The sequence below is a fragment of the Neopelma chrysocephalum genome, unplaced genomic scaffold, assembly GCF_003984885.1.
Source record: "Neopelma chrysocephalum unplaced genomic scaffold, ASM398488v2 Primary Assembly neopelma1_77, whole genome shotgun sequence".
Taxonomy (NCBI): Eukaryota; Metazoa; Chordata; class Aves; order Passeriformes; family Pipridae; genus Neopelma; species Neopelma chrysocephalum.
Window position 1 is genome coordinate 1437656 of NW_020897738.1, and position 26039 is coordinate 1463694.

At 45.1% G+C, this 26039-nt stretch overlaps 1 protein-coding gene across 3 annotated transcripts in view; it reads right to left on the reverse strand.

The window, feature by feature from the left end:
- The window catches only part of KIAA1671 (KIAA1671 ortholog), a 71021-nt gene that overhangs the window by 3452 nt on the left and 41530 nt on the right, over nucleotides 1-26039 (reverse strand). For all 3 annotated transcript variants that reach the window (XM_027689280.1, XM_027689281.1, XM_027689282.1), the window contains 4 exons: nucleotides 6300-6418; nucleotides 2097-2352; nucleotides 364-538; nucleotides 51-178 (listed from right to left, as the gene is read on the reverse strand). In XM_027689280.1, coding sequence (XP_027545081.1) covers nucleotides 51-178; nucleotides 364-538; nucleotides 2097-2352; nucleotides 6300-6418 — 678 coding nt within the window. The remainder of the gene's footprint in view (nucleotides 1-50; nucleotides 179-363; nucleotides 539-2096; nucleotides 2353-6299; nucleotides 6419-26039) is intronic.

The following is a 26039-nucleotide window of genomic DNA, read 5'->3' on the forward strand; positions in this document are numbered from 1 at the left end:
AGCTCCTGAACTGGTTTATCTCTCACCTGATGTGCTCTGCCTGCGCTCACCTTGAGAACAGAGTGATCCATTCCCGGGAACACGGGGAGTCTCTGGGCTTGTACCGCAGACGACCTCGGAGTATGCTGGATCTTCTCTTCCTCTTCAGAATCTTCCTGTTGCATAGTTTTCTTCTCCTCTAATTAATTGTTTAAAAAAAAGCAGAGGGGGGAACCATTAGTCAGCTTTTCATCTATCCCTTGTTCTAGATCTCTCCTTCCATTCAAGTGCAAATGAAGAGCAGGATTTAGAAATGTCATTTAGAAACTCCCGCCTTACACCCAAGCTGTTCACAGCTGATTATTTCAGGTAGCTGAGGGATACCTGTGGAATCCTTGAACATCCAGGCATTATCTGGTTCTTCCACCAAGGAAAATCTGTTCTCAAACTCCAGTCCTCTGCTCCTCCTCAGCGAGTGGGACGTGGGGTTCCGGCGGCGCCGCTTCTTGCTGAGCTGCACCCGAGTTTTGAGGGCACTGGAGTCCAGGACAGCCGTGTGCTGGAAAAAAACCCACACCCTTCAACCAGCCTGGAAATAAACCCCATCTCCTCCACAATGACTTCCCAACCCACTTCATTGCATTAACCCATTCAGTTTATTAAACTATTTGCCTGCTTGTTATTCTTGTAGTTAAAACTTAAAGAGAATTTATGGTGAGGGGGTGGTGCATCGTGGCTCTGGGCTGTGGATGTCTGATCTGCATTAATTATTTGCACTAAATTAATACAAAAAATAACTGCAATAAATAGGAGTTTGGTTCCTAGAGTGTTTTATGAATACAGGCCTTCCTAGCTAATAGCAGCTGAAGGCCAATCTGAAGACTGGGATCTAAAAAGAGCAAGTACACAAAATTCTCTCCCAGTGCAGTGCTGCAGCTTCCCTGCCAGCCACAGACATTCAAAGCCACTCACCAGCAACAAGGACACTCCAAATTTAGTGTCACAGCATTCAGAAAACTTCTGTGATTAGTCACTTCCAACACATCCTATAGGCAATAACATTTACAAAGCAAAACTAGGAACTGTAATTTATTTACTTGCTTAAAGGAATTTGCTGTTACAGACTTCCCTGCAACCAGGAAATATTCCTGAGCCTCCTCTTCTTCAGAAGATGGGGGTTTGTTTCTTTTCCAGAGATTTCAGGTCAGGAATAAACTACTCAATAAACAGTATTTTCCAGCTGTACTTGGAGCTACTCATGTTTTACTGAGACACCTTTAGCGGCCCAGGGACAGCACAATACAGGATCTTCTGGAAGGGTTCAAACACCGTGTGGATGTGTCGCTTGGGGACATGGGTTAGTGGTGGCCTTGGCAGTGCTGGGGGAATGGCTGGATTTAGTGGTCTTGGAGGACTTCTCCAACTTAACCAAAGTTCTTGCAAAGAACTCTAACCTCATTAACTGTGTATGGCCAGAAATTCCTGGTCTTATACCTGTGCAAGATTCTTCAGTATGAAAAAATCCTTTAAAATGCAGCTATGAGCTACTACAGAAAGAGCCTAATCGTAAATAAGAAAAATATTAGTGAATGCCTTTATAGCCTTAAATCTGCATGGCTCACAGCACATTGTGTTATTTAATTATGTTTCCAGTGTTCATAAAGCCATTTAATTCTTCTGTTACAGCTCAAAGAGAAACAGCAACTTTAGTAAGACACTGGCAGTGCCCAGAGCAGCTGGAAGTGTTCAAGACCAGGTTGGACAGGGCTAGCAGCAACCTGGTCTAGTGGAAAGTGTCCCTGTCTATAGCAGAGGGTGGGACTGGATGAGCTTTAAGGTCCCTTCTAACCCAAATCAGCCTGGGATTCCATGTTTAATTATCTGAGGCCAGCAGCTTTATGGAATCTCTCGGAACCTAAACATTGCAGAGACTAGAAGAACTTTGATCCTAAGCTTTTCAGGCAGGAAGGCAGCTGAGAAAATTCAGTGTGGGAAAGGAAAGGCAGAGGAAAACGGGGTGCAAATTTTCCAGAAGAAACTGCTTTGCAGTGATTAACACAGGGAACAATACAGGTGACACAGAAGGACAATTTCTGTTTCCCATGGTGGCGACTTACATCAATGAAGGAGAAATCAGTGGTCTTGTCATCAGGGAATGTGTCTCCCGCAGGAGGTAAATCAGTCCCATCAGTGGAGTCCATGTCAGTGCTGGAACGGTCCAGGCTGGTGCTCCTTTGGTCTTTGTTGAAGTCATGGTGCTCAGCCAGGGAGGGCTGTTCTGTCTGCGAGGACAGCGAGGACGGGCGGCTGTTCGGGGGCTGCTTCTGCGTCGAGACAACGTCATTTTCCAGGGAAGGGGATTCGGGCACAAAGCTGAAAATGGAGCAAATGGCATCTATGAGACCTCAGGGTAAACAAACACCTGCAAGGACAGTCTGGATCACACGTGGTCAGGAGAACTTAAATAAAGGTGGAACTGAAACTACAGCTATGAGGAGCCAAGGCACCTTTGGAGGCAGCAAGTACCAGCAGCACTTGGGTGTGGATCCCTTCCATCAGCTTTCACCCCTTGGATTTACAGTGTATTGGGGACTGAAGTGTATTCCATCCAGCCAGAGGCTTTTCCCTTCAGGAATGCTGGAGCTGAAGGAGAGATGGGCACCAGGTGGCACCCTAAGGCTGGGCTCTGCAGGCAGAGCTTTAGGGGTGTCTCGGGAAGAGCGCAGAGGGTGGCAGGAACTGCACACCAGTGCTGGGATGCTCCCAGTGTATTCCTAGGATTCCCTTCTTTGCCTAGACTGACAGGAACAAGCCATAGTGTCCAGGACCTGCACCCCAGTGCTGAGATGCTCCCAGGGTATTCCCAGAAATCCTCCTTTGCCTAGACTAACAGGAATGAGCTACAGTGTCAGGGCTGAAAGCTGTTACAGTGGTGTCTCCCTTTGTCACACAGGCTGGAGTATTCCTTTAAACAACAGGATAAAGTAGGAATATTCTACTGTCAGTAAAAATCGGGCTGTCTTGCTTCTAATTCCCAGTTTAAAAAAAACAGAACAAGAAGTATTTATGGAATTCTGATTTTTCTCCTCCTCTTGGAAGAAGTCTTTTCTTACTAAGCACCATTTCTTGAGCATATATCTAGGAAAACTGTTCTAAACCCAAAAATACATTTACATATCAATATATGCCCATTTTTTAAACAATAAGCCTTAGTATTTGGTACAGCCCACAGTGACAGCAATCCTGGGAAGAAAACACTCAGGAGTTTACTGCTGGATAACAACGTCCATCAGCACCAGTACATGGTACAATGTCCAGCCTGGCAGAGCAGACACTGCACAGAGGGTTTCCAGCACACGAGCACAGGGAATGCTGCTTCCCTTCTTCGCCAGTGGGCCCCAGGATAATTAAGAATGGCACTAATGAGCTGCAGGACAAGTTTTTGTCTAGGATTTTTGCTTCGAATGATATTTGGTATCCACAGCGTCAGGCTTTAGACCCACTGCAAGAATGGGGAGAGGAGAGACAATCTGCAGGCTTAGGACATCTCATGGAAATTAAAGTGTGTGTTGAAAGGATCCTGTCTGATGTGCACGTCTCCAAAAAGCCTCTTCCCTGCTACATCCCAGGGCTGCAGCTGATACAACTCCCTTAGGTTTTTCAAACCGAAATATCCGAAAGAAAGATGTGACAGAAATCCAGCTGAATTTACACTGGTTGGTGGTTTATCATTCACCAATCCTCCCAATGGATTCTCCTTTGGAGTTCCTGCACAATTACACCCCAGTTACACACCGATTCCTGTGGCATAGCCCATCCCCAAAAGTGGGAAGGATGCCTGAAGTCAAAACCCTGTCATGCACAGTGGATTCTTTCCAGCTGAACAGCAAATTACGGGGGAAATTCCCTTCAAAAAAATGAAATTGAAAACACATTTTCAGTTCTCATTACTGAGATGTATAATGCACCTTTTCCTACTACTTCATTAAGATTTCAGGGTTTATAAGCATATCCATAAGCTACCCCCAGTGTTCCACAGGTGCGTTTACTTCTCTGAAAAATCATCCTTCATGTGGAGCACACAAAACCAGCAGGATGGTTATCACAATGGGCAATAAACTGAGATCAATCCTCAGTTTCACTTGCAATTAAATTTAATTAGTTTTAGCAAGTCAGTGTTAAGAGGCCATAAAGAATGTGTTGCTTCAGCATGTGAAATTAGGAGTCAGGAAGGAAAGGAATCCTGCTTTTACACTGCTGAAGAGTGAGAATCCAAAGGCAGCTCTCACTATTTGCCTGGTGTGTCACACAGGAAATAACGTCCATTCAAAAATCCCAGAATCATTCAGGTTGGAAAAGACCTCCAAAACCATTGAGTCCAACCTGTGACTGATCCCCACCTTGTCACCCAGCCCAGAGTACTGAGCGCCACATCCAGTTGTTTCTTGAACACCTTCAGGGATGGGGATTCCACCACCTCCCTGGGCAGCCCCTTCCAATGCCTGACCACTCTTTCCAGAAAGAAACTCCTCCCTTTCTATGCCCTCTTGTATTCTGTAGCTACAGGTTCCCATCTAATGCAGGTGTCTATACACTGTCTCTGGAAGTGTTCAAGAACCGAGCAGACGTGGCACTTGGCCATATGGTTATGTGGGCACGGTGGGATTTGGGCAAAGGTTGGACTCAATGACCTTGGAGGTCTTTTCCAACCTTAATGGCTCTGTGATTCCATGAAGATGAGTTCATTCACAGGTGCATTAATGAAACACTCCTAAAATGATCACTCCATGGCTCAAACACCGGGAAATGCCTGAACCTAGAGGCTCCCCCAGCACAGCACAGGCACAGCAGGGTGGTGACACCGTTGGGTCCCCGCTGTCGGGGCGGGTGCGTGCGAGACACAACACTACGGGTGTGCAGCTGGGAAGGGATAAACTCTGAGGGAAGTGAGCCAGGCCAAACAGGAAAGCTGAATTATCAACGTCTCCTGCAAGTTCCTGCCCCCAAGCTGAGGCCAGGAGGAGGCAATGAAGGCAGAGCCTGCTCAGAGCACCCGTGGTGGGATGGGGAGAACATCTCACTGGTCCTGGCAGGGGCTGCCTGCTTCATAAAAAAAACACTGCAGACAAAATGCACTTGCAATACATTCCAGGAAGATTTCCATTATTTAAAAGTACATTAATCTCATTCCTCTCTGAGTGCCTGATTAATACATGAGTAATTCCCCCACAATGAGCCATAAGTCAAGCCAAAGCAGAGCAATGGGGTGGCAAAATGCTGAGAAGTCTCTACACTGTCATCATTACACTGTAAAAAAAGCAAAACCCAAACATTTCTTACGGTGGAAACAAAATTGCCGCACATGGGGATTGAATTCAATCCTTCAGTGCACTGGAATGTTTATGTGGAGCTGTTCATATCAGAATGGATGGACTGAAATCACTCTCCAATGCTGTCTGCTTCGGAGCTGAGACAAGCACCTTTGTTAGGAAACTGATCTCAGAAAATGTCTGTACGATCCTGAAATCAGAGTTAATTTTACAGCAGCCTGGCTGTCACTGTTGGCACGTCACTCAGATTGCTGAACCTCAAGCTGAAAACTACCCTGATTTCATGAGCAATAAAATATTTATAACACACAGTTCTCAACTGCAGAACACACCAAACAATTGACATTAATGTCAGCTATAAGATCTCAACAAGCATAGCATTAAAACCATGTAAAATGCTATTTTCATACTACATTGAGCAGACAGGGCACGGGCTCAGGGTAGATCAAGCCATAATTTACACAAAAGCTGTAAACTATAAAAACCCTCACACTTTGCTGCTCTAGGTTTATTTCATTACATCATTTTAAGAACAGAAAAGCATCAGCAATACAATCTTTCACTCGACTGATATTCCATTTCATCCTCCACTTCACCACAATGAAACACTTCAGAGTCTGGAAGTGGTCACAGTCCCTCAAGGTGTATCAGGGCACATGGAGAGGTGCATCCCATGTCACCACACCCAGCACCCAGAGCCCTGTTCCAGAGGGATTTTGCCATTCAGCCCACCTGGTAGCACGGCTGTTAAGGCAATGCCAGTGGGAGAGAAACAGATTTATAAACAAATAAAACACATAAAAGTGTCTAAGGCCAGGTTGGACAGGGCTTGGAGCAACGTGATCTAGTGGAAGGTGTCTCACGGTAGAGAGTTGGAATGAGATGAGCTTTAAGGTCCTTTCAATCCAGGCCATTCTGGGATTCTATGACTTCCTCTCACTCCTCAGCTAAGAAAAGCCTCAGGCCTGCAGAGGGCCACGTCCCCCTCACCTGTCCCCGCTGTGCCGCTGCTCGTTCCAGGTGCCGTACTGGCTGTCGGGCTCCTGCACCAGTGTGTCCGTGTCCTTCGCTCCCGGCGCCTGCCTGGAGAAGCACTGCCTCAGCTGGTCCTGCAACGAAACGTTTCGTCAGAGAGATTAACAGGTTTTATTGGCAACAGTGGGTTTGAATCTGCTAGTTAGACTTGGTTAACGTAAAACCGGGAATAAACTTAGACTTGGAAAACAGCTGTGAACTCGGAATGACATTCTCTATACAATCAGCATTGTTTTCCTGGGCAAATAATGGATTCTAGAGGCTGGAAGTGACTCCCTGGTTTCAGTAACTCCAAGCTGCTTTAATATTGCTCTTATCTCATTGCACAGAATTTCTCAAAGCACCTAGGCAAGCACAAGGAATTCTGCTGGGAATGGCATTTCATCTCGCAAGCACGCAAGGCAAACATCAACTCTACTGCTCTTTTCCCGGGTTTAATAAAAGGATCCATTTTTTTTCCAGCTTTCTTTGGAAGACATTCAAAATAAAATGAATAAATAAATAAATAAATAAGCACAGGGCCCCTATAAATAACTAACACAGAAAGCCCTCAACAAACTGATGTGTGCTGAGGCAACGTTCAAACCCAGTGCAGGACAGACCATGCTGGATTTCCTCTGTTCTACTCTGACCTCTCACTTCCTGAGTGTTTTTATTTCATGGATCTTCTGCTTTCATAGGGAGGAAAGAGTGGATCCCAGGCCCTTCCCTTTCTGGGGAGAGAAGTGGGTCAGTGCTGGCACCCCAAATTTGCAGCAGAGCAATGTCAGTAAAGCCCTGCTGCACCTTTGCTTTGCAGTTGTGCTGAGTTACACACCGAGGTTTGAGTCCTGAAATCCTACACTGTGAACACATAATTAACTGTTGGTCCCTTTCACCTTCATTACCCTGAACAAATACAAACATGGCTTTCAGCTCCAAATCAGCTTTGCTTATCAAGATTTTATCTGACAGCAGATTACATGGTTTTCCACCTGCCCTTGGGAAAATCCAAGGATTTTTCTCTTTGTAAACCCCTCTACCTCAGACCCACCTAGCAGAACATATTTGTGGAAACTACCAACACATCTATTTATGTTCAGGCAGCACACACAAAGTAGCAATAATATTAGGAAATCCCATATTTAATATAGAGAATTCCTTTATATTTTTGAGAAAAAAAGAGATGCATGTTTTCTTCACTTAATACGCCTAAAGAATGCTGCCTTAAGACTATAAAAACATTAAGGATAATTCACCAATGCTGATACTTGGCTACTGAAGAAGTCCCTCAACACTTCCACCTCTCATAACCAGTTCTTATTTCCCAGGGGCCACAGCAACTCTCCAGCCCTATCGCACTCTCTGTTGCTGCCAAAGCATCTCTTTTAATGCAGAGAGAAACAAACCACAAAAGGCTCCACCATTTACTCCAACTACTACCACACACCATGACCGGACAAAGTTAAATTCCCAGTTTGTGATACTCAAGCAAAACTGGGGCTCAGTTTGTGAGTTACACAGAACAGATGTTTCCTGCTTTTCATTCCAGATGTTCCTGCAGCCCCAGGATTCACTGGCAGTGATTCTAACAGTTTATAGAATCATAGGATCATTAAGGTTGGAAAAGACTTCTAAGATCATCGAATCCAACCTATCATATATATACAGATAGACAGATAAATAAATACATGTACACCCAGAGACAAATTGAGTTCTCACATTTCCCAGTCCATGCCAGGTACAAGATTCCAACCACAAGCCAGGCACATGCTGCTTCCAACAAGAGAAATAGTCTGGTACTCCCTAGAAACCACACGGCATTTCTTCCTGCTTGGCTCAGGTTTTCCCTTCCACAAATTCCCTCTGTAACTTCCTGATCCTGTGATTTGCTCCAGGGACTCCACTAACACCCCTGGGCTCGGCCTTCTGCTCTCACCTGGTAGCCACAGCACCCTTGGCAAGTGGATGCACTTCTAGGAAAGGCACTAACGAATGCCAATCGTTCTTCTCACTCCCCTCCCCCACTATCCAAGCTTGTTCAGGGTTTTTTTTCCAACCCGAAACTCATTAGGAATTTTTTTTTCCAATCCCAATCTCACATTACAAGTTCCCCCATTCTTGTAATCAATTTGTACAGGGTATTTTCCACCAGCTATGACTAAGCCCGGCATAGGGGCATAGACTGTTTTACGCACGGCATAGACTGTTTTACTGCAATCATGTTGTTTCTAGCTAGAAACCAGTCTAAAAAGCTTAGAAACAAGAATGGGAGCAGCAGAAAAGCAACTTCTGTCCTGTTGCACTGGGGAGGCCTTGTTTACGCAGCGCTGTGTTATCTGGCCACGGTGGCTGGAAGGAGACGCGTGGCCAGCCCTGATAACGCCGGCTCGGCAGCCACGGGGAAGAAGTTCAGATGCAAATACATGGCTCGTGTGAGGGCTCAATAATTCTTAATAACATCTTACGCTGCAGACAAACTGATCTGCACATATTCCTCAGTTTCAGGCAACGCTTGACTTGATGTTAATAGATACTTGAACTTTGAGATGCCGTTTTACAGCCAACATGACACAATTAACAGTGTTATTCTCTATGCTAAACCCAAAACAAGCCTGAAAAAGAACTAACATTGCCACTTCTGAAGACATTGCGAGATTAAATTCAGTGTAACAAACAGAAAGTCTAAACATAAGGAATAAAACCCTCCAAATTCCAAGAGATCTGGAATTCTCTAGATTCCAGAGACTTCGTTATATTCAGTATTGGTTTAGCGCTTTGCTTCCGGAGGAAGCTACTTATTTCAAGATGACAGTGTCTTTCCCTGACAGGTCCTTTCAACACATACTTTATATGATTAATTGGAAAAAATAACCATTCTTTAGGTACCAAGCACAGAAATAAGGAGCAGGAAGAGGAGCTGATCCTCTCCCCAGCTTGTGGAGGAGGTGTTGGCTGGGGTCACGGAGGGCGGCGCAGGAAAGAATTTATAGCCTGTGAAGCTCGGAGGAGAGGGGTGTGCTGAGCAACAACAAACCCTAAAAATTATCCTCTCCAGAAGGTGATTATTAGCAAGCAAAGAATGATGAGTTTTAGCTTTTCTTTCAAAGATCTCTTTTATATCATTTCCACCGTGCTCCAGAACAACTCAAGGCGATCAACACATGAAGCCAGGCCAGGTACAGCCATTTCCTCCATAAACAAAATATTCAGGATACAGTAAAGCCAGACATTTCAAAGGAGGGGGTCTAGTGTCTTTTCAGAGCCAGAAGATAAGCCCAAATTAGGAATTTTCTTATTTATAATGACAGAAAAATCTCCCCAAATAAATACCACGTTCGATCCAAGTTTCAAATGCTATAATTCCTTGAGCTTTGATCTTTTAACTTCCCAATTCTTATGCTAGGAGGAGGAAAAAATTGACTTAATTTTCATATAAAATAAAGCAGCTGAGCTGTGTCCTGCTTTGCCTCTGGTTCTTCTTCTAAAATGAGACATTATGATTATGCCTTTTTCAGTCCTCCCTTGGAATTAAGCTGGGCTTGGCTATAGTCCAGGGCTGATTACTCCTGCAATTTCCAGTTCCTGAAAATGATGCATACACAGTATTGGTTCTACCAGCCCAAAAATTACCCGTAACTCTGAGTGAATGGAGACGTTTTTGTAAAAAGCCCTCCCGCACTAATGTGAAAAGACCTGGCATAGGAGGAACACCAGCTCGGAGAGATCTCATGAGTCAGAAGCTGCACAGACAGTTTCAAAAATATCTTTGTTTGCAAAGGAGCCTGAGACATCAGCCAGGGGAAGTGACAGCCCACAGCTTGAGTGCGAATGTTCAAAGCTAAAATCCACTGGCATAGACTGGATATGAGGAGGAACTGCACAATGGAAGGAAGTTTTGACCATCTGCCTTGTTAATACAGAACTCAGAGAAAAAACTGTGCTTATTTCTTGAAAAGTGCCTTTTTTTTTTTCATTTTCTCTCTCTTTTTTTTAATCAAAGAAGTCAGAGATTTGGTCAAATTGCCCCTTAAGTGTGGCACTGCATTTAAGCACAGCTTACAAGTCCTTACAAATCCAGAAAACCATCACAACTGTTCCCCTGCAGACTGCTAGGAGGATGGCAAAATACTATCTATTCTATTAATTTTGTATTCTATTAATATTGTATTTTATTATTTCACAGTTGTCTCTGCTTTGACCAGGATGCTGGGCTCCATGACCTTCATAATCCTTTATAATCCAAATTATTCTACAATTATTCCAAGAACTATTAATAGAAGGTAAACCATACACTTTGGACTACTAACAGAATTATCAGGACATAACATCATATTGACACCAACCAACACCAAAACCCCACCACACTAAGAGGGTCTACAGGTCACAGCCCATAGATTTTTCTTTGGAAGTACCCAAATGCCAAAACAGTAAAGGGAAAGTCTGACTCCATGGAATCAGCATCCCAGAATTTCCATCCATACTCACTATCCGGCGAATGAGCGCTGCCCACAAGGAGTAAGTCATGGCTCCCTCCCAACGTTCCCGTTAGTTCCTGGCAATCAGGTGAGGAGATGGACCAACTCCAGGTTTAAATTAGTTGCTGAAAGGAGTAAGTGCCTAAGGGAACGTCCCAGGCTGGGGCAGCACCTTCTGCCCCCACCCTCCAACGCTGCAGCCACAGATAAACAGTTCCAGGAATTGAACAGCTTCTCTCTGACCTCACGGATGAGGAGAGCTAAAGACCTCCAGCGCTGGCTCCACAGCGGGCAGAGCCACGTGGGACAACTCCTCAGCCCGCCCCAACACCCCATCCAGCACAGTGTCCTCACACCAAGGGACTCCAGCATCACCAGAGACCAGGTCCAAGAGCAGGGACAAAATTAACTGAATTAATCAATCTCAGAACCTCCAGGTCTTTCCATTACAATACAGGCCACTGTGGCCAGGTAAGGAGACAGCAGTGAGCAACCTTGGTGTCTGCTCAGGAGGAACATCCCTCTGTGCTGTGTTCAGCTCTGGGGTCACCAGCAAAGGGAGGACATCAACCTGTTGGAGCGAGTCCAGCGGAGGCCATGAAGATGATTAGAGGGAGGGAGCATCTCTGCTGTGAGGAAAGGTGGGGTTGTTAAGCCTGGGGAAGAGAAGGCTCTGGGGTGACCTTAGTGCAGCCTTTCAGTACCTGAATGGGCTCCAAGAGACTGGAGAGGGACTTTGGACAAGGGACTGGAGTGACAGGACAAAGGGTAATGGCTTCCCATTGCCAGAAGGCAGAGTTAGATGGGATACTGGGGAGAAATTCTTCCCTGTGAGGGTGGTGAGGCCCTGGCACAGGGTGCCCAGAGAAGTCGTGGCTGCTCCATCCCTGGAAGTGTTCAAGGCCAGGCTGGACGGGGCTTGAAGCAACTTGGGATAGTGGAAGGTGTCCCTGCCCATGGGAGGGGGTGAAAGGAGTTGAGCTTTAAGGTCCCTCCCCCGCCAAACCATTCTATGATCCCACTGCCCTGGTGCCTCCTGGGCTGGCCACGACAAGCCAGTTTATTGTGGAGAACTGGAGCTGGTGCCACTGCCGGATGCATAAGCGCATGTCTGGGGAAACACAGGCATGCCCCCTGTGTCTGGAAGCACTCACACAACATATTTAGCACTCTTAGATCCTAAGGAGCTACGCTGCTCTGCTCAAAAATCCTTTAAATAATGGATGTTCTCCTCTCCCATGGGCAGTGGAGTAGTACCAGTCCCACAGTGCCAAACAACTCAGAAATGCCATCAGCCCCGACATCCTCCCTGTTGCTATGCAACCCAGGGCTGCCTCTCCGTATGTGTTTTCCCTGCCTCTTCCACAGGGATATGATGCTCAGCCTGATGCTAAAAGCTGACAGCGTTCCCCTTATGAAACATGGGTTGTTTTTAGAGGGTGACTGGTTTAATTCTCCACCTTTTCATTGCTTCCCAGTTTGAGGCGCAGGCCTGAATCCCAACCCCTTCTCCCTGGAAAAGCACAGCAAAAATCCCAGAAAAGCAGATGTATGCCAGCAGAAATCAGGAACATGCCGATGTTCCTTCAGCCCTAACCTGGGGAGCAAATGCCAGCAGTGAGAGTGACCAGCTGGGAGCCCAGCGTTCTGGGGGGAAGAGGCCTGAGGTCTTCCCAAGTTGCTCTATCCCATGACACCGTTAGCTCAGCTATCTCCTTTGAAAAGCCCCAAGCTGCTCCCACAGCAGCCTTATTATCTCCAGGGCCATGGCCTTGCTGACAGGGAGCCAGCCTTGATCTGAGAACCAAACCCCTTTGCTTCAGTACTGAATCGAAACAAAACAAAATCCACGTATTTCACATATATCCCTTGGAAATGTGCACGTGTCTTATGCTACAGCAAAAATATCTTCATCTTGATCAAAACACCCAAACTGTGTCACAAATGATATGACATATGGGTTAGAGCAGAGCTGACGGGGACCCTCCTCCCCACACCAGCACTCAATGCACATCCAGTGACAAAGGAGTCACAGGAAATCACTGCCAGGAAGTGCAAGGACATGGAGCTACTGGAGCAAGTCCAGAGGAGGCCACAGAGGTGCTCCAAGGGCTGGAGCCACTTTGCTCTGGAGACAGGCTGGGAGAGCTGGGGGTGTTCACCTGGGAGAAGAGAAGACTCCAGGGAGACCTTAGAGCCCCCTCCAGTACCTAAAGGGAATCAAAGAGAGCTGGAGAGGGACTTTGGACAAGGGCATGGAGGGGAATGGCTTTAAACTGGCAGAGGGCAGGTTTAGATTAGATATTGGGAAGAAACTCTTCCCTGCGAAGGTGGTGAGGCCCTGGCACAGGCTGCAGCACAAAAGGGAGATTCAAAGTCTACCTGGCACCGACTCTAGCTACAATGAAGAATGTCATCGAATTAGTGCAAATGAAGTTGGTTTTGCCAGGGATCTGGTTACCATCATGGAATGGAATCAGCTCCCTGCTCCTGGGGTGACTCGTGGTGCAGTCACCTCCTTGCTCCATTGAGAATTTCAAAGACATCTGAAAGTTTGTCATTTTTTATACCCTGAAAATAGAGCTGCTCTGCCTCGCTGAGAACACTCACCACGCTCACGTCATGTGGTTCAGTGCAAGGCTGAAGATAGAGCAGAGGTTGACTCGATGTGCAAAAAGCAGACGAGACCCAAATTCTAAATATAAACCTTGCTGGGGCTGAGCGAGCCATGACAGCACTTCCTCTGAGAGGTGGGAACGCAGAACACCAGAGCAGAGCAGAGGAAATAGTTGGGAACATCTTTAAAACCCCTCCTAGATCAACAGATTAAATTTCCTTTTCAGCCTCAGGCAGTGAAGCTGATAAGAAATGAACCCCCAAGACACCCAAGGCAGCAGGACGGAGCTGGAGGCTCCGTCAGGAAGAGCCTGAGCAGCACGGTGCTGTCCCACCTCTGAGACATCGGAATCCACACTCTCCCCAGGCCATATCAACTCCCATCAGTGCTAATAAAAGCTGGCACTGAGCACTGAACAGGATCCCTCGACTTCAACATTGCAGGAGGCACAAGACAGAACAAGGCGGTTTCATACTGGGATGCCAAGGAGGGAATATATTTGCTTTTCTTTGAAAAGCTGCACACTTGAAATCAACACCTCCCACTAGAAATGCTGCATCTCACAGCTCTTCTGCACAGTTAACATTTCTCCACATAAGATACGAGTTAAACTTCAAACAAACATTCCTGGGAAAAAGTGTTCTTTAGCTTAAAGCCTGGAATTAAAGATGTACAGAAAGTGGTAGGATTTCCTGACAACAAGGGAATAACAAACATGCAGCCTTTAGAGGCTGCACTGCTCGTTCCAACACACATCTCTCACAGCTTAGAGGATGTTTTAGAAGACAGCAGTCAAAATATACACAGTCACCCCCCTCCTGTGAAACACCAGGAGTGTTTCCTGAAACTACCACAATATTACCGAATTTCAATATAAATGGACTGCCAGGATAAGGAGACTGTGGTGAGGCCCTGGCACAGGTTGTCCAGAGAAGCTGTGGCTGCCCCATCCCTGGAAGTGTCCAAGGCCAGGTTGGATGGGGCTTAGAGCAACCTGGGCTAGTGGAACGTGTCCCGGCCCATGGAAGGGGGTGGGACCGGATAATTTTTAAGGTCCTTTCCAATTCAAACCATCCTGGGATTCTGGGATTCTAAGACTTGTGTTCAGTGAAGTTTTTCTGTAATACAATTTATTTCCCCCCTAAAGTTATCACAGCTTTAAAAGAAACAAAGCAGCAAGATGGATGAGCACAAAATACCAGCTATAAATCTATTTATGTTATTTTCTTATGCTTTAAGAACACGGTAAAAATCAACTCCAGCCAGCCTAAGTGAAATCACAGAGTAACGTCATTTAAGTGATTATTCCTGTCATAATAATGAGAGAGCAACAAAGGCAGCCACCAAATGCCCATCACTATGAGTTTCTGGCCCAGATTTATCCGCCAGCTACATTCATGGCCTGTTAAACCAAAGAGAAGTTATTAAGAATGAAAAAGCAGGAACTGTTTCAGCACTGGCTCTTGTATCTTCATTAATTAAACCAAACAGCTTCACTCCTCCCCCTACCCCCAAACAAGACAAACAACTCATTTTAAAAGCCTGCTGGCTGCAAACTTGCTTCCCCCTACCCCAAAAGCTCCCTGGGAGTTTAAAGATAAAGATAAAATTCCATTCACTGATGGTACCAAAAAACATTTTGGAGAACAATTCATTGTGCCTTTGTTGAACATTAGGGCAAAACAATTCAGCAACTACTTGTAGGGTCTGTACCTATTCCAAGTTCAGATTCAAAGTGCCAACCTGTAGTAATTTGTTTTTACACATGGTTTGTTTAAGGATGTTCACCACAAAGGACAGACAGACCTCGGGTGAAATCAGAGCAGGCACTGCAGATCAAAGCTCTCTGAAAAGCAAGAGAGGTGCTGTGTAGGCGTGTAAGTCAAACCAGGGCACTCACCTGCTCCTACACACTAGAGAGGGATCCTACTCTGTGGGAAAAGTCATAGTTCACCAGCTTTTCCAAGGAACAAGCTGCCTTCACAAGCTTATGCTGGCTTAGAAAGGAACACCTGGGAAGATTAACAAAAAATAGGATGGGAATTTCAGCCTCTAGCAGAGAGGGTGACAGGGAAAGGGCTGTAGGATCCAAGAAAAACCATGGGAAGTGCCCTCCCAGCACATCTGGAACACATGTAGTAAACAAACCACTCCACTTCCATCTTTATTTTGGAATTATATTAAAAAGTGAGTCCAAACCAAATAACTGTGATTCTGCCAGATCAAGTTTGAATGAAAACACCATTTTCATCAACCGCCCAGTACACCAAGAGGAACCACTATTTAATGCACTTTGGTGTTATTTTTAGCACAAATCGGAGCAACTCGGGTAAAACACATCAACCACTTCCAGCCTGAGCAGCCTCAGAATTCATCTTTCCTGTTCTAATTCCAAATCTTCTCCCAAAGAATGTGAAACCCCTCTGAGGTTTTCCATGACTTTTTTGGCAGTGTAAGGGGAACCAAGGGCATCAAAGAACTGCCCTGGTTTAATTGTATGGCAACAAACCCTGAGATCTAAAACAGTTCTGGCTGTGAAACCAGATCTCACACCTATAATAGAACCGAGACTGATGCCACCCTGATTAAATCAGAGATCATGTTTAATGGTTGTACCTATGTTCCTCTTACAAGGAAGACACTGAGCTGATGATAGGAGATGAAAAGTGGAAAATAGCCTCAATAAAGATGTCTGAGAGAAAAATCAACTTCCATTTGAAAGGTCTCACTGAAAAGTAAAAAATTCTGCAAGTTCAGCTACAGGTTCCCAGATCTGAAGTTGAAGAAGTTTACTCACTCTATCTAAACCCTGACTTGAGTTTGGACAGGTTTCTCGGCCTTGTAGAATGCCAAGTTCTCCACCAGCAGCCACCAGTGCCAGCAGAGACAGGAGCTGGAGGCCACTGGCCCTTCACGAGCTCCTTGTTTCAAAACTCCATCGCTGAAGTACCAGCACCAAGTAACTACTCTACAGTGCACCCTAGGGCAGTAAATAAGTCAGGTTATGATGAATTACACACTTCATACTAACTCCATAGTTGTTCTGTAGCAAAACGTCAGCAGTTCCAAGGCCTACGACCAGGACCCTGTTCCAATCAGATAAAAGAGCTCAAGGTCCGCATTCAACAGTCCTTCGCCGCAGACGCAACGGCACCAACGACAAACTCACGAGATCTGAGACCTGAAGTTTGAGCCCAAGTGAAACCAAATTCACACATAAAGCCAAGCACAAGCAAAATTCCTGCTGAAACAGAGGAACAGCAGCTCCGGCGCTGTCACCAGTGACTTAAGAGAAAAGGTCACCCCGTGTCTCCTGATTTCTGCTCCGTAAGCAGTCCCGTGTAAGACAGCAGGACGTTTGTCCTCTGCAGGTTTCACATTCCCATTTTTCAGCCTTCTTTTAAATGAGTTTTTCATTCAGATGATTCCAATAAATCTAAAACACCAGCTTAAAAAAAAAAGTCCTGAGAACTACACCATGCTAACACTGTAACAGTGGTTACCAAATATTTTCCTCTTCATTCTTTTGTGCTTACTTGACAGTATTTTCTTACCCAGTCCAGCCAGACAGGACATGGATAGCAAGCTGGGACAGAAATGCTCTAACCAGAGCTGATACAAGGACTGGAAACAGCCCGTATGCAAACACCACACCTGCCCCAGGAATGCGGCATCACCTGCACTGGGTCCGTGAGCAAACCCTGGGAGGCCACAGCAGAACTCAGTATATTTACACTTCACAATGAGTAACTGTTTTATTTAATAATAAAAAAAGGAAACAAAAACATTTTAGCCACTCAGAAAGTTCAGGATTTACCACACCCTGGCACCAAGGCTTGGGGCCCCATTCCACACAACTCAGCTATAGTCACCCAGTTTCCATAGTTCAAGAGTTGGGCTTAAATCACCAGTTTCAGGTACAGCTTAAATCACCAGTTTCAGGTACAACTCAAATCACCAGTTTTGGCTCCTCTCCATGAAATAAAACAGAATAAACCAGATTTATTTCCCTTTTACCCACTATAACCCCAAACCACTGCAGCTTTGCAGAATGTGCCAGAACTACAACTGGGGGTGTCAATAATGGCAGTCCCAGCCCAGGTCCCAGGAAAGGGTTTCCCTCTCCCAAGTGGCCTCTCCTCCACCACCTTGCCATGCTATGTAATACAGACTGTCCTTCCTGAAAATAACCTGGAGACTAGGAAAGGCATTTAAAGAGGGCTCAGTGTGGCACATGGCCATAGGGAACCAAGAGCTCTTCAGCCTTGCTTTGCTCCCAGGAATTACGCCCTGTCTCTGCCCCACCAGAGCCTTCACAAGTCACACTGACAGTATCACTTCAATTTCATGACAAAGTAGCAAGTACACTGAGAAAAACACCTCTTTTTCAATGAAAGAAGAGAAAAATGATCATTTACTTTGACTGCAGAGTGGCAGCACTTAACTCTTTAACTGATTTAGCTTCAGGTGTTTTTATTAGAAAATCACAAATACTGAAGCACATCCAAAGCCATGCTGGCCTTTGCTGGGGAACTGCCAGACACCAGTCTAACTTCCCAGTTTTAAACTGGTACTTGTCCTACCTTATTGTGTTGCTTCAAAGATCAACCACATTTTCCCCATTCCCCAAACCTTGATTCCCTGGCAAATGAAAATATCTACCTGCGCTGCAGGAAGAAAACAGCTGGGAGCAGACAGACAGACAGCACTACCTGGAAGTGTTTTGGGGGCTATTTTTAGATGGAAAAGCAGACAAGAGGTAGGTTTTGTTATGAGATAAAATGCTGCAACAAACCCAAGGTTTTGCATTGTATTCTCTCCCTTGAGGGTCTCAAAAAGGTGCATCGCTTACAAGCTCGGGTGGCTCTGAACTGGGCTGCCTCTTCCTCAAAGAGGAAAACCTCTGCTGACTCCGCACTGAAAACCTTCGGAAGGACTCTCTGCTCCGGGATGCAAAGTGCCTGAAGGAAGAGGTTCTCTTGAAGGGAGTCCTGCTGCCACCTTCCCCGCTACTCCGCTCATGAGCCACCGCAGTAGTGACTAAATTTAGTGCTTCCTGCAAGGATCTCCGCACTGTACCCATCCACTGGGTCATGTGAGTTTGTGCCACTGTCAGTTTGTCTCCAAGGTAATCCATTTTTTCTCCAGCAGAGATGAGAAATCAATATTCAGTAGCAATTAAAATATATTCTCCTTAACAACCCTGATTTATTTTGCAAAAGAGTGATTCCACGTATAAAATATTTTCGGCTAAGGTAAACAGCACTGCACTATCACCCTCAGCATATTCCTGAAATTAAATAACTAAATATGTGAGGTTGGAGATTGGTATTTGTCAAGTAGGAAAAAATAAAAAGACTTTTCCTACTTACAATCAGATTTCCAGAGTTCCATCAAAATATGTTTAAGTCAGCCGTGTTAAAGAGTGAAATCAAGGTTTAAATCCTGACACAGTCACTTGAAATGAGTCCATCTGCAAGCACAGAATTAGGCTCCTAATGTCTCACTTCAGAGCAGGAAAAGCAACTCCCTTTTTAAGCCAAGTTTTTGGTTTGCTGTAAATATCAGAAGGATAAAAAGAATCTGATTCTCCCAGCTCGGCAGCTCGGCAGGTGACAGCACACTGACCAAAGTTCTGGTGCTCCTATACAATCCATGTAGCAGCAAAACGATTAGATCTTCTGAACAGTAAATCCAAATCCTTTTCTCCCAAAAAGACTCTGTGGGAAGGTGTCAGCAGCAGCAGAATCCCCTCCTCACCAGCCTTCCTGTCTCGGGAACCATTCTCAAGATGTTCCCTCCCAGAAATGCGGAGCAAAGCCCAGGAGGCTGAAGGGGAGCCGTGTCCAGCGTGGTGCCTTCCTGACGGGACTCGGGACTCGCTGGCGCTCAGAGCCTGCCAAAAGAGCTTCTGGATGACATCAGCTCCTCTGGTCCCAGGGGATCCCAGCCGAGGGCCAGCGATGGACCAGCAGCCGGCACAAACTGTCCCCACGCCTCAGAGCCGGCTCTTCTCCTTACACACCCTGGAGAGGCTCTGGGAAGGAGCTGCTGGATGCACAGCTGTTTGGAGCCTGTCTCCCTCCCAGGGTTTTGCCATGCTCCGAGCGCTCCCAACTAAGGCACATGAGGTTACAAGCAGGAGACGCTGCCTCTGGTAGCCCGACCCCTCCTCTCCGTCCCTGCCTCGCCTCTGCTCCGGAGAGGAAACAATGAGGAGGTGACCAGCCGCAGAGGTCTGCCCAAGGAAAGGATCTGGGCTGGGCTTTATTATAGTACAGGCAGGGTTACCATGGCAACGCAGGGAACAGCATCTGCTGGCTCCGGAGCAGGCAGGAGTTGCACAGATCTATTGGAATGATTCATAGTTTGCATATGTCACGTGTACTCCCTGATTTTAACCCTTCCTGGGGAGCACAGCTTTGCCAGGGAATGTCTCACACCAACACCAGCAGGTTCCCACTGGGATGTGGTCAAACCTACACCCCACTCCTGCTGCTCGATGGGCACCTGGGCTGTGCCAGCACCTGTACCTGTTTTATTGTGCCATGCATGGGCTCAAACAGGACACAGCACAGGATAATGATTAAGCCAGAGGTTCAAAACAAAGCTGAACAGGTCTGACCATTGGAAGCAGGTTTTTTCCACTTTCCTACACTGTTCCCTGTTGTGAGGAAGGGCTCCATGTCATCCCCTAACTCTGCTCCCTCCTCAGCTGCTGGGAGACCACAGGGTCAGTACCACACAGCCCAAAAATGATTGGGGGTAATAAGAGTACCCCATGGATAAAAGCAGGTAACAGCAAGCAGTCAGGTGTCACCAGCCATGGAATTCCTGGGAACAGCCCACTTGGGAGGACTGGAGAAATAAAAGCTATGGATTCCAGTCAATGACATATGTTTAGATTTAAAAGTCCAAAGTCAAGCTGTGACTAGTTCAGGGCCGAGAGGAGAGAGGCAAGACAGGCATGTTGGAAGCTGCTCCTCTCTTGTTTATTCAAGGGGTTTTTGTGGCTGTTGCTTCATTTGCCATACAAAGTATCATGGTCTTACATCATCCTCTGCTCCTCTGAACTGTCCAGGAGTAGATTTAATGGAACAGATGATTTCTAGAGATTATTTGATGCTATGGTTCTTTCACAATGTTTTGTTATATCAGAAATGTGCCCTGCAGACATGCACGAGCCCGAGATGCTCTGAGGAAATGGGGTGCCTTGCCTTTTGAGCCCTGGTTTTAAGAGCTCAACTTCACCAACCTGTAACTTGCCTCCAAGAAAAACTTCAGTGACAAAATGTAGCATTTTCTAACTTACTTCTCATAATTGTTTTGAACATTCTCAAATTTGCAGCCTAATAAAACCCATTAATGATAAAAGGGAATCCAACCAACAGAGAAAACCTTCTTCCCCTCACACACAGCTCTTCCCTTAAAGAGCTGTAGGGTTATTTTTGTAAGGAAATGAAAAGAGATCCTTTTGATCAGATGCCTCGAGAGCTGGGTGTTTCTTAGATTTGTAAAGAAATAGAAAAAAAATAATTTTTTTAACTCAGTGTTACAGATAATGCTACATGAACGATGAGGATCCTGCAGCCAAGGCTGAAATTTAGGACTTAGGGCACATCTTTATGCTGTTTAATCTAAGCTTGATATTTCAAACATCTGAGTTTTGCAAGTGCAGCTCCATGCCTGCTGCAGTGCAGGGAAGGGGGCTTTGCCATTCCAGAGGATTTCAGGCTCTGTCTGATCCGGGAGCCCCTTGAAACAGCAGCCAGAGGGCTCTGACTGTAGCTGCCATGCGAGTTAGTCAGCAGCTCCTTCAGCTCACCAGGATGGGCAGAGCAGAACCGAAATTTAAGCCCCTTCTGGAATATTGCCTGGGGCAAACAGGGGGAGAGGCACGGTCAGATTCCACCCAGGATGCACAGAACACAGTGTTCCTATAGCTCACTGCAAGAACTTCTCACACGGCATGTGACTTGAAGGATCTGAAAAGCCACTACTGAATATATTCCACTTTTTTATTACATCTCCCCTGAAAAGGGAAGTTATACCAAATTTACCATTTTTGTCCTTAGAAGATTGTAAAGCTGCTGATTTGAATCTATCTGCAATACTAAATTTAGGATCTTCTGGCACCACGTGAACACACTGCTGGGTATTGAAGTATCCTCAGCACTTAAATTACTGCTTAGATTTACACCTCAATTAACATCATGGCAAAAATATCAGATGCACCTTCACCATCAAATTCAAATAGTTGGAGATTTTTCCATCACTTCAGCTGAAATGTCAGGGAAGTGGAACAAGATGAGCTTTATGGTCCCTTTCCTTGTGGGGGCCATGGGCAGGGCCACCTTCCACTAGACCAGGTTGCTCCAAGCCCCATCCAACCTGGTCTCGGACACTTCCAGGGATGGGGCAGCCACAGCTTCTCTGGACAACCTGTGCCAGGGCCTCACCATCCTCACAGGGAGGAATTTCTTCCCAACATCTCATCTAAACCTGCTCTCTTTCAGTTTAAAACCATTCTCCCTTGTCCTGTTACTCTGTAATGCTCCATGCAAACTTCCCAGCTGGCAAAAGCTCAAAACTGTATTTTAATTCAATAACAGCATGTGAGTTACACACGGTTTCTATTTAGTTCTTCTCTGGTGATTCCACATCTTTTCATACCCATCAGCCTATGGAACATCGCTCACCCCACACAGATGTTCTCTGACTGTCCCCCAGCCCTTCAGCCCAGCAGTCCTGGCTGAGTGAGGGTTTGTTCCTGAACAAGAACAGCACAAAACAATCTTCTGCCCTTGACAAATCCTAGTGATTATCTCACCCTGCAGCCACCCTGGGTCTGTCAGGGATCTGCAGCTCCAGAAAGCAGAGCGCACACACTGCTACCCAAACTGCATGACTAATTACCTCGGTACAAATGGGACCTCGTTATTCAAACATCGCTGGATGCTTCCATTATGAACAGCCATTCCACCTACAGCTCAAAAACACAACCCTGCACAAAGAAGTAACAATCCTTATTTCCCCCCCTCATTCAGCAGAAAACAAAATTCCATGGTTACATAATATTTTCCAAAAGCTTCTTTCAGCTCCTTTTGAGCTGTACCTGCTCTCAAATAGGTATAATTATGTTAATGACTAGATAGGATTGGAAGGTCATTTTGAGGCAGGCCTGCACGTAGCACACATGGAACGCACACCCCAGGAGAGGCAGGTGGGACTCGCAGCCTCACGACAGGGGCCAGTCCTTCCAGCCCACCAGGCCCCCCATCACCACCTCCCTTCCAGCAGCACCAACGTGCACGAATAGGGAAGGAAATCCAGCTGAAGACCCACCAAAAGAACACTTGGGATTAATTTTCACCTCAGCTGGGTCCCTAAATGACGCTTTGTCGGCACAGGAGCTGGAATAGAAGCATGAGCAATCTTAATTTGGACTAACAGTGAAAACAGTATCTCTGCTCTTCCCTTGTGGGACCCTCAGTCAGAAATTCACTCTCATGATGAGTTTCTTCCATCTCATCCCGCTTCAGTTGGCAATTAGCAATAATTCATGCATTTCTGAATGGTTTTCTGGGAGGCATCACCCCACGTGCAAACAGCATGACTGAGTCCTTGTGAGGACCACAGCAGCTCCAGTCCCCCCTCGGGGCTCTGAGTTTGTACCTCTCGTGACACCCAGTGCTCAGCCCCTCCAGGAGCAGAGCCTGCCCTTGTAAGGCTGTCCTGGCTCTGCATTCCACACCAACTCTCTTTTCGTTTCATTAGTAAGAGAACTTAATTTAACCTCTTGTGTTTGACATTATGGACTATTTAAAGACCCAGCACTGGGCTGGGCTTAGTTGCATGGCTCCAGACTCAATTACTCTTGGGTTCCTCAGACACTACAAACAACTCGGGGTTTTACAGGCTCCTTATTTTTGCTTCTGTATTCTCTATTTTGCCAACTCAATTGTCACAGTCGAAGAGAGATTACAAGCACTCCTAACCACGGGCTGAATTTCTTACATGCAACATCCCACCATGAAGGTTTTTGCCACGTCACCTTCAAATTCTCTGGTCTAGTGGAAGGTGTCCCGGCCCACAGCAAGGGGTGGAACAAGATGAGCTTTAAGGTCCCTCCCAACCCAAACCACCCCATGATTCCATCATTCTATGGCAGATCCCCAGATTGCCCACTCCTCCAATCCAAGAATTCCCAGGAAACTTAATACAGCCAAAGATAAAATGCCTTAGTGGTTTTATCTGTTTTGGTTTGGGTTTAATTTTTCATGGTGATATGGTCATACAATTCATTCAGACGCCCAGATGTTTTCACCTTCCCCAGTAGCTACCGGCAGCCTATGGTCAAATGAAAAAGGGGAAAAAACCCAAAAGAGAGAAAAAAAAGAGTGGAATGGATGGAGTGTTTTAACACAGGGACTTTGTACAGCGTCCATACAGCAAAATATCTTTTGTAACCTGAAACCCCGGGGGTATCTCAATATTTACACTAAATGTTTGGTTTTGAGTCCTACTTTCGTTTCCTACTGAAAATAAGCAAGTTAAGCTCACATTCATAGCTCTAATTTATGCTTGTTCAAAATCTCAGACAACTTGCATAGATAACTTGACATGAAAGGTGCTCCCCCACACACAGCCAACTACAAGAGGCTGAAATTCCATTTCTAGACTTTTCGCTTATATTAGATTATTTTAAAAGCCCCAGGGGCCTCGTAAATCAGGCAACAGGCTCTGGATCAATACTGGTGAAGTTTACACAAGCACACATTGATATGAGAGGCTTTTAAAGAAAGGTGCTAAAGCACTTCATAAAATATCAATGTAGCCCATGGCTGTTTTAAAAATCTTTACTTTAAACCTAGGTGATAATAACCTCAGAGCAACACTGATTTCTTACAGTTTTTCATATGTATTTAATTATCTATAAATTATATCTTTTCTATTTTAATGTATTATAATATAAACTACATTATAATTTATATTTTATCATTACATATTTATATTTTAATTTTTATTTATGTATTATGTATTATATTTTTTATGTATTTTTAAATTTTAATATATATAAAATTTGAAATTATATATTTTCTAAGGTCAGAAACAATTTGGAATTCAGTGCCAGTGCTTTACAGACCAATACTTTTCATTTCTTCCTGCAGATTGAAGAGGGAAATGAAATTTCCTGGTGCTTACACACCCTAATTTGAAAAAGGCCCATGGAATAAAACTGTCGCTGCAATTTGCAATGTTTTTTTCATCTTATTTTGTTCCATTTTTCCTGACTGTGGGCATTCCAACCCTCTCCTCCACATATCCAGCTGCAGTGACAATGACTTGGAGTTTGGAGCATGAAAACAAGCAACAAAGCCCCGGTGGTGCTCAGGAAGTAACAGCTCCATCACCTGCTCTGGGGGGAACTAGAGGGGCTGAGAGGGGGCCTTGGCATTCCATAACTCCAGGAAGGTGGTAGGAACTCCTCATACCCACCTGTGGGTAATTATTAAGCTGAAGCTTCAACCTGCACATGGATTCCCATCTCCTTCCAGTGGATAAAACATTCCCTGTGCCATAGAATGGGAATGGTCCAACAGAACAGTGGGGAAAAAGCAAAAGGCTGTTGCAGGGTTGTGTGTACACCTGATTTAACTTCCCTCTGCACAGTCCCAAAGCACTTTTAAACACAAAGAGCCACTTCTACATGTTTTCCTCTTCCCTTTGGCAGGGGGTTGGACTGGGTGATCTCCAGAGGTCCTTTCCAGCCCCAGCTATTCTGGGATTCTGGGATTTGTGCTTTAGCTAATCACTCTGTGGGGGCAGACTGTCTCACTGTTTGTGTCACAGACATGTAACACTCCTGCACACTGTAACAACAAAACAAAAATAAACCACAGCACCAGCACTCAGGAAGAAAAAATTCTGTACCTTGTGTTCTCCTTTAAGACAAGTCACATTTAAATACAATACTTACACTTCTTAAGGATTTAAAGTAAAAAATTATAACAGAAGGGGCAAGAACAGGAGAAAGCAGAGGCACAGAGTGAGTCGTCTTAAGTCCCAAATGCACTTGAAAGCTGCACTTTCCTCCAAATTAACCAATATTAGAGAAACCAGACAAGGAAAAAAATTGAATCTGAATTCCTTGTTTCCCTTACACAACTACCCTAGTGCAAAAGAAAAGACATTAATAGTTCTCATGACTGAACGCTCCACATACTTGTTTATACCTGCCAAAATAATTCTGCCATTCTACTACCATGGTGATCCTTGATGGGATCAGTGAAAAACTGTACTTTCTCATTTTATTTGTAATTAAAAAAAATCAGCCATCCTTTCTCTGCACAGGATTCTGTGCACTTTTGCAGTAGCATGTAACCATTCCAAAAGTAATAAAAATCTCCAAATAAAGATAACTGTGAAATATAATGTTATATATTTTATACATTACATATAAAAATATATATTACATATATTTATATATTATATATAATTATATTCTTTTCAGGTTTTAAAACAATTCAAATACAATTACCAGTAATAACTGGAACAACTAAAGTCCGACAGTATTTCAGAAAATGTTAATTCTTGTGTCCCCCAAAGTACGTTTCTCCT